Below are 7,552 nucleotides of genomic sequence, written 5' to 3' on the forward strand. Positions count from 1 at the left end.
TATTATTTGTTGGACAAGACGAAGAGAATGATGTCCTAAACGAGAGTGCCAATAAGAGACTGAGGTGTGTTCACTAAGATGTTCTTCAGATGGATGGTAGATGAAAGAACATACAAGTTGTTTCTAGATTCCCCTCAGAGTAAGGTGTTGTGAGTATTCTGATTTCTGATCCTTACCAAAAAACAGTTAGGATGAAACTGAAAATAAACATTATTACTATAGCAGAAATAAGAGATAGAGAGAAGGTTTTTTGTTTATGGATGGAACATGTAACAAATGCTTGATTTAAAAAATACCAGTTGGGGGTGGAGATGTTTGAAAAGCTAGTGTGTTTAATGGGTAAAGAAGACCTATCACCTACTTGAACTGAATCAAACCCATTGTAAGTCGAGATGGTGTCTAAGATATAAAAATCATTGGTGTTGTGTTGATTTGCACATGTATCTGGATACCATAGGTTACTTGGAGTGTAGGGAATAGTAGGACAAGTAACCTATGGTGTGGCTACAATAGATGACTAAATCGGGGTAGAAGAGTAGTGACCTTCTGTTGTGAAAGATGATGGAGGGGAGGCTTGGAAAACTTGGTTAAACTGATGCCAACATGTAAGGGAAACGTGGCATGGTTTAGAACAGACTTGGCATGTGGGCTTTTGCCTAGAAGATGATATGGTTTTTGGAGTATTTGTGAAATGGGACTGGACCAGGAGCAGAATTAGAGGTCTGTTCCTTTCTATTAGAAAATTGTCCTTGTCAGTCCTGGTTTCCATAACTATGACCTCTACGAGAAGCTCTTCATGGATACATTTGTTGAGATCTCTGATGCTGAGGGAGTATGATGGAAAAGTCGTGCCTCTAAACTGAGAAGAAGGCTGAGAAGTTTTGTTGTAGAAAAGGGATCCGATCGAGGGATGAGGGAGGCAACAATAGGTACAAAGTCAGATCGAAGACCAACAAGAAAATACGTTGTAAATTATTCATCAGAGAGTCAACAAGGCTCTTGGTTTTATTGTAATATTCCAATACGAGGTCTCCCCCTTTCTTAATGTTGTCAGTTGGGTGTGAATCTGGATGATTCTTGCTTAAGATTTGATAGTGAAAAGTTTTTCTGAAGTATACCAAACAGCAGATAAAGTGCCACGATGAAAGACTTGGCCTACAATTGACTCAGACAGGGAAGAAATGAGAATCGATAGTAGGAGTCGGTCTTGTTGAAACCAAATGATGAAATCAAGATTTAGTTGGAGTTGTTGATTGGGTTGAGGAATAGATCCATCAATAAACTCAAAGAGCTTTTGTCCATAAAGATAAGGAAATATTTTGTGCTCTCCAGAAAAATATAATTATCATTTAATAACTTGATTGAGGCTAAACAGAAAGGGAAGATAAAGGGTTTGAGAGATTATATTTAGGTAGCGAGGCATCTGAAGAAGACGAAATTTTGGAGGAAGGGGTTTCAACCATTGTTGCCAGAGAGCTGTGGCTCTAATACCATATGATGGTATGACTGTGCACCTCAGGAAAACCTGGACCATATAAAAAGCATCTAGAAAATTGCTGTAGCAGAATGATGAAGAGAGTCATGTTTAACAAAAATTGGCCACTCACCACTATACAATGTATATAAAATGTGTATTATCTACGTTTCATATGTTAACCGCCGGTTAGATTGGGTTAATTATACCCAATCAAATTTCAGGGTTGGGTTTCGATAAGAGAGAAACTATAATGAGAAACGTAAGAAGAGAACTGAATTAATCCTAATTGAATGTCAACACTAAAGAGGTATATAGATATGTACCAATCAATTCCCTTCTAAAACACAATTTATAGATAAACATGGATTAAAAATGATCAAGAGTTCAGATCACCGTATTTTTCCTTCTCACACGATGTTCGCCTCTACTTTCATTTCTATTTGTGAAGAGTTAGAAGAACCTGGGCATCCGAATAACTGATTTGACCCGAAACGGGTAGATCCATATCAAATTTATCTACGAGTCGCCACCAAAGGAAATGGTGCAATATTCATTCAGGAGGGTTTTTTACGACAACTGTAAAATATGGAGAGGGTATTCATTGAAACCTAGATGCTATAGTTTACTGCAAAGATGGAGTGGGAAGCGGACGAGAAAGAAGTAAAGGCCGCCGGAGCCGAGCTTCTGCCGGACGGACGGAGAGGACTCCGCATTCGTGGCTGGGAGATCGAGTCTAGTAATCGTTCTATTCTCACCTCCCTCAACCTCCAATCGTACGCTTTCTCTCTTCATTTTTCTTCAATTTAGCCTCATGTTACTTATTTTTTACATTAAATTGGTGTTAAAATTGCTAAAGAATCTTTTTCCTATTGAATAGGAAATACTACGAATTAAGTCGTCGCTATAATGTGTATTTTTTTTTTGCGGGTGTTCTGGAGACACTTTATGTAACCTCTTTGATCAAGCCTGTGGTTCCTACGAATTGGAGAGTGATCGAGTACTGCTGTTGTTTTTATCATACGATAGGTCATAAGGAACTGGTTTCTGGATTACAATCGAGTTTCTATATGTTATGAACTTGAGTTGACTAGCTATTTCTGTGGTTTGACAAAGAGGTGGCTAATGTGCAATATAAAGCTGCTGATCGGTTAATACACAATACTAGTGTACAATAATTTGGATTGATGGGTTGGCATTTAACAGCGATCTTAACCTGTTGAGATTGTTGATAACCTATCTTTGATCATTTCCAGCTCATAGTACACCAATAGGGGATTATTTTAGAGGTATTAAATGTAAAAAACCGCCGTTAGACAAGATACTAGTGATATTTGTATAACTAGAGTTAAGCTTCTAAAAAGCTTCTTATACATTTGAGTTTAGCGGATTGGGTGCCTAGAGCATCTCCAACCATCTGGCAAAACTTCAATATTGCCGGTTACTCCTTTCCAACCGACCGCCAAAATCTGGTGGTTTTTGCCGGCTCTTCAAATTGAACGGCAATAATGCTGTATAAATCTCCAATCGACAAAACCCTAGGCACACAGATTTGGTGATCATTTTCATATGGCCCACAACTTTGATGTTTTTAGAGTGTGGTTGGAGTTGAGATATTAATGGGCATACTTTTTTAATTTTTGGTGTTTTTTTGGCATCAAGGTTCGACATGCTCTTAGAATGACTTTTTTTTTTTGTGTCTATGACAAATGAGGTGATGACTGGCCTTATCTTTTTTAGAAGCTTTAATGATAGATATTTGCTATCCACATGTTGGAGAATTGTTTGGATTTTGATGTCTGTTTTGATCAGCAAATGAACTTGTTAATGAGATCAAATGCAAGTTTCGTTTCCCAAACAATCTACACATTCAAGCTTTATATGTTGACATTCCAAATGAGTTTTTTTTGTGTAGAGACAGCTCATAAGAGCTCAGTGATGGTGTCTACTGTCTACACTCTGACTTCTGCATAGTAATATATTCTATGGTTCATTTTGCACACTCAGGTTGGTTGCTCAGCATGTTGCACTGTCAGTTTCCTAGAGGTTATGCTATAACCAATGTTTACATCAAAGTTATACCTCTGCAAGTATTTTATATTTGATACTGTTTCTGGTTCATTTATCCTAGTTTTATTCTGATACTTGATGTTCATTAAATACACAAAGTAGAACCATGACTATACATAATCAACACAAGTGAGCATGGGATGTTCTCTTGTGTATCATCAGTTTTAATATTTAAAAGTACTACAAGTAGTTGTGTCTGTATCATACTGTTCACTTCAGATTATATTTTTGATGTTTCTTGGGCTGCTTGTTGAATTGAACATTGGATGTGTTTTGTTCAATAATTCAAAATCTGTCATAATATGGCAGTGTTTTATTGTTGTATATCATTACATCTACGTGTTTGTGTTGGAATGGTTGTTGTTTACTGATTGATAGGTTGCAAGTACGATGCTCAGTGAGAACTAGAGGTGGCCAAGGCTACCTCGAGTGTTCCAATTCCATTAAAGACAAGTGAATTTATCTTTAATGGAATAATCACAAGTTTGTTCTTGCAGTCCTATGTTCTTTAAACTATATATTTAAGATTTTTTTAAAGTTAAAGTACTAAACGTTTTAGTATTACCCTTTTCTTCTTCTTTTGGCTCCAGCAATACTCTTTGATAAAACAGTTTCTTATCAATGTATTTAGTTATTATTATCTGTGATAGGATAATTTCTTTTAGTTTTTTTTAATCTAAGGTAAGGTATTTAGTTTCTATATCTAGTTATTTAGGTAACACGTAGCTCAATTTGTTTTCATACCTTGCACCGACAGCACAAACTTTTAATAGATACCATGGCACATGTTTCTTCTTGCCCAGTATCCTAGCCAAAAATTCCTGTTCATTCCTGATAATTTCGATACTCTCTCTTAATATGCTTTGCAGATGGGAAGAAAAGCTTCAGACATCCCACTTGCCAGAGATGATATTTGGGGACAGTTCCTTGGTTCTTAAGCATATGAGCAGTGGAACAAAAATTCAATTTAATGCTTATGATGCTTTAGTTGGCTGGAAGAAAGAAGCCCTGCCACCAGTTGAAGTTCCTGCAGCTGCGCAGTGGAAATTTAGAAGGTTACGGTGTATCTTCTTAATTCGTAGTTGATTGAGCATTAATCACATGAAGCAATTGAAAACTTTATGTACAATAGGAGCAGAACAAAACTTCAAGTTTGAGGACCAGAAAAAACTAGAGTGCTAGTACCACATGTAGTTTTTTTTGGGATCATCTTACATGAAAATATGTTGGAATTAAATGTGCATATATGTTCAGTTACGAATTGTGCTGTCTGATTTGTTTGGTCATAATGAAAAACTAGACATGCCAAGGGTACCCTATCGTCATTACAGACTACCCAAAATTTCCACTTTCATGTAGCAATACAAGGTCGCCTGCTGTAATGCGCCCCTTTTTGTACGTTTAACAATCTCTATTTTAACATTTTAGTATATAATCTTTTTCAATTTTATGATTGTTTGCATGTCAATAACATCTGCATTCAAGATTTATGACTTGAGACTTATTTGTGATCTTGATTAATTGATTTTGCTACACTCATCTAAAGGAAGTATTCTCTTTGACCTTTTGTAATAGTTAACCGATCTACAAAGATGCAAGTTTGCTGTAGAGTGCCATGCTATCTCACATTTAAATTTTTCTGCATTTGCAGCAAACCCTTTCAGCAGGTGATTCTAGACTATGACTACACTTTCACCACACCTTATTCTGGAAGTGAAACTGTCGAGGTAAATCCTTAGTTATTTATACATCTCTATCTGTATCTTTGTCATGCTGGTGGAGTTGAGAATTGAGATATCCAATGACTTCCATCGTCTTGTTTAATATTACTATGCACTTCAAAGTGAATTGGGGGATGACATGACCAGATCACATTGTATTGCTAAGAGTATTTGATATAATTTTGAAAGGGTTGCTTTTGTTCTCTGACATGGAAGGTTACGGCTTCTAAATATATTCTAGACCATGTAATGATTTTCTTGGGTGCTACTATTTTAATGATCAGACTGGCAGTGAAGCAGACTCTGAGGGAAACAGCTGTTGTCTTAAATGGGAGGAGTGTGAAGAACAGATTAATGTGGTTGCACTGGCATCTAAAGAACCTATTCTCTTTTATGATGAGGTTGGTGACTTGGATGATGGAGGATGCTAGCAGATACAAATGTATATTGTAACTTCTGACTTCTTTCTCTCCCTTGATAACCAAACTTGCTCTATGCTAATAGGTGATTTTGTATGAAGATGAGTTGGCTGATAACGGAGTCTCGCTTTTAACTGTGAAAGTGGTAAATATCTCGAACTCAATGACAGTTTCTGGTTAATCTAGCTAAGCTTGCTTCATCTTAACTTGAATGACTGAGGTGGTTTTTTCTTGTGGTTTCTAGAGAGTGATGCCTACTTGTTGGTTTCTTCTCTTACGTTTCTGGGTGAGTTCTCTTTTATGCATTTGGCCACTAAATTAATATGTGCGTTCTGAACCTTCTATGACTCTATTTTCTTTTTTTGGGCTATTCCTGTGCTACAGCTCAGAGTTGATGGTGTACTTATGAGATTAAGGGATACTCGTATTCTTTGCACTTTCAGTGAGAATACAAAGCCTGTTATCCTTAGAGAGATCTGCTGGAGAGAAAGTACATTCAAGGCACTGGCTTCTGTAAGACTTCTCTTTCTCTCAAATATATTAAAATCCTGGTTTAACTTTCCTGCTGTATTATACCATTTCCTTGACCACTCGAACGCATAAATTGTGTGATTTGTTGGTTTTTGGAGTGTAAAAGTTGTGCCTGTCATTTTGAATGCTTACAGGTTGGGTTCCCCCCAACAGGAGAAAAGAAAAAAATCCGTTCTTCTTTTTCCTCCCCTGATTTACATTCATTTGCAGTTTAGATGTTACTGTTGAATGGTCAATGGTTAACTTTTTGTTGATTTTTTAGTGTATCATAATAATTTGGAATAGAACAAGCGTCGCACATTCGATTCATTTTCAATAAATCATGATGGTATTATTCACTCCTCTTCAAATAGGTTGTCCTACATGTTAGTCGTGAATGCAACGTGAGTATAACCAAATTTCCCCCCTTAATAAACTAAATCAACATAATATAGCACCCTCTAAATACTAATTGAGTAACTAACAAAGTTACCACCAAATTCACCACAATTACTTTTTGTAGAAAAACCATGGACTTGGTACACATTTCACAATGGTGCTCTTATCTTCAGAAAAGGTAAAAATGGTAAATTGATGGTTGCTATCGATATACTCATACTGATTTGAGTAGAATGCAGATTCCAGATTCTCATTCGGATATTTTTATTGATCGGTAACTGGTTAGTATTTTAGGTTCAGCTATGATCTTGATATGAAATGGTCTCCAATATATTCTTCTGTTTGTTAGTTTATAGTTCTAAGAATGTCTGTAACTTTAATTGTGAAATAATGCAATTTGAATGTATTGTTAAGTTCATCAATAAATTGTGCAGAAAGGATATCCTTCTGATTCTGCCTCATATAATGATCCAAACGTCATCAGCCAGAGGCTTCCCATCGTCTTGCATAAGACCCAAAAGCTTAAAGTCCCTGATAGCCTGTAAGCTTTACCTTATTTCAGTATTATCAACTTTTCGAAAATTCTGTATCTAGTATAACAATTAGAAGCGATGATATATGCTTTCTGGAAAAGTGAAAGAGGCAGACCTCTACTCTGATTATTATGTCCTGTAACTGCTGCTTCAAAGCGTTTATAATTCTAATTAACAATATTTGATGATGTATATTCAGTTATTTTTTCGTCTAGTTTGTACATTGTCAATATGAGCTCAAAAAGTGAGAAGACAGAGATGTGACAAAACGCAGCTTGAAATTTGTCTTGTTTTCATATATTCTTTGTAGTCGAATATAGTTTATCGGTGTGAACCTCCAAGCTTTGCAGAGTATTTAAAAGGGATATAGGGTGCAAACGGAAGTTAGAATAGAGATATGAGTAAGTATGAAAATGAGTATGAATA

The 7,552-nt window shown here is 36.2% G+C and overlaps 1 protein-coding gene across 1 annotated transcript; it reads left to right on the forward strand.

Moving 5' to 3' along the window:
- The first annotated feature begins 2,017 nt into the window (after positions 1-2,017).
- LOC112517248 (TIP41-like protein) lies at positions 2,018-7,340 on the forward strand. Its single transcript, XM_025124619.1, has 8 exons — positions 2,018-2,250; positions 4,414-4,599; positions 5,196-5,271; positions 5,550-5,666; positions 5,770-5,829; positions 5,929-5,970; positions 6,069-6,197; positions 7,028-7,340. The coding sequence occupies exons 1-8, from the start codon at positions 2,111-2,113 to the stop codon at positions 7,136-7,138; spliced, it is 861 nt and encodes a 286-aa protein (XP_024980387.1). The 5' UTR covers positions 2,018-2,110; the 3' UTR covers positions 7,139-7,340.
- Positions 7,341-7,552: the final 212 nt, after the last annotated feature.

This window comes from Cynara cardunculus (assembly GCF_001531365.2).
Source record: "Cynara cardunculus var. scolymus isolate 2C chromosome LG 8, CcrdV1, whole genome shotgun sequence".
Classification (NCBI taxonomy): domain Eukaryota; kingdom Viridiplantae; phylum Streptophyta; class Magnoliopsida; order Asterales; family Asteraceae; genus Cynara; species Cynara cardunculus.

Coding starts and splice junctions, on each gene's coding strand:
- LOC112517248 (XM_025124619.1), top strand. CDS start 2,111: ATGGAGTGGGAAGCGGACGAGAAAGAAGTAAAGGCCGCCGGAGCCGAG. Junction 2,251..4,413: donor ACCTCCCTCAACCTCCAATC/GTACGCTTTCTC, acceptor TATGCTTTGCAG/ATGGGAAGAAAAGCTTCAGA. Junction 5,667..5,769: donor CTATTCTCTTTTATGATGAG/GTTGGTGACTTG, acceptor CTATGCTAATAG/GTGATTTTGTATGAAGATGA.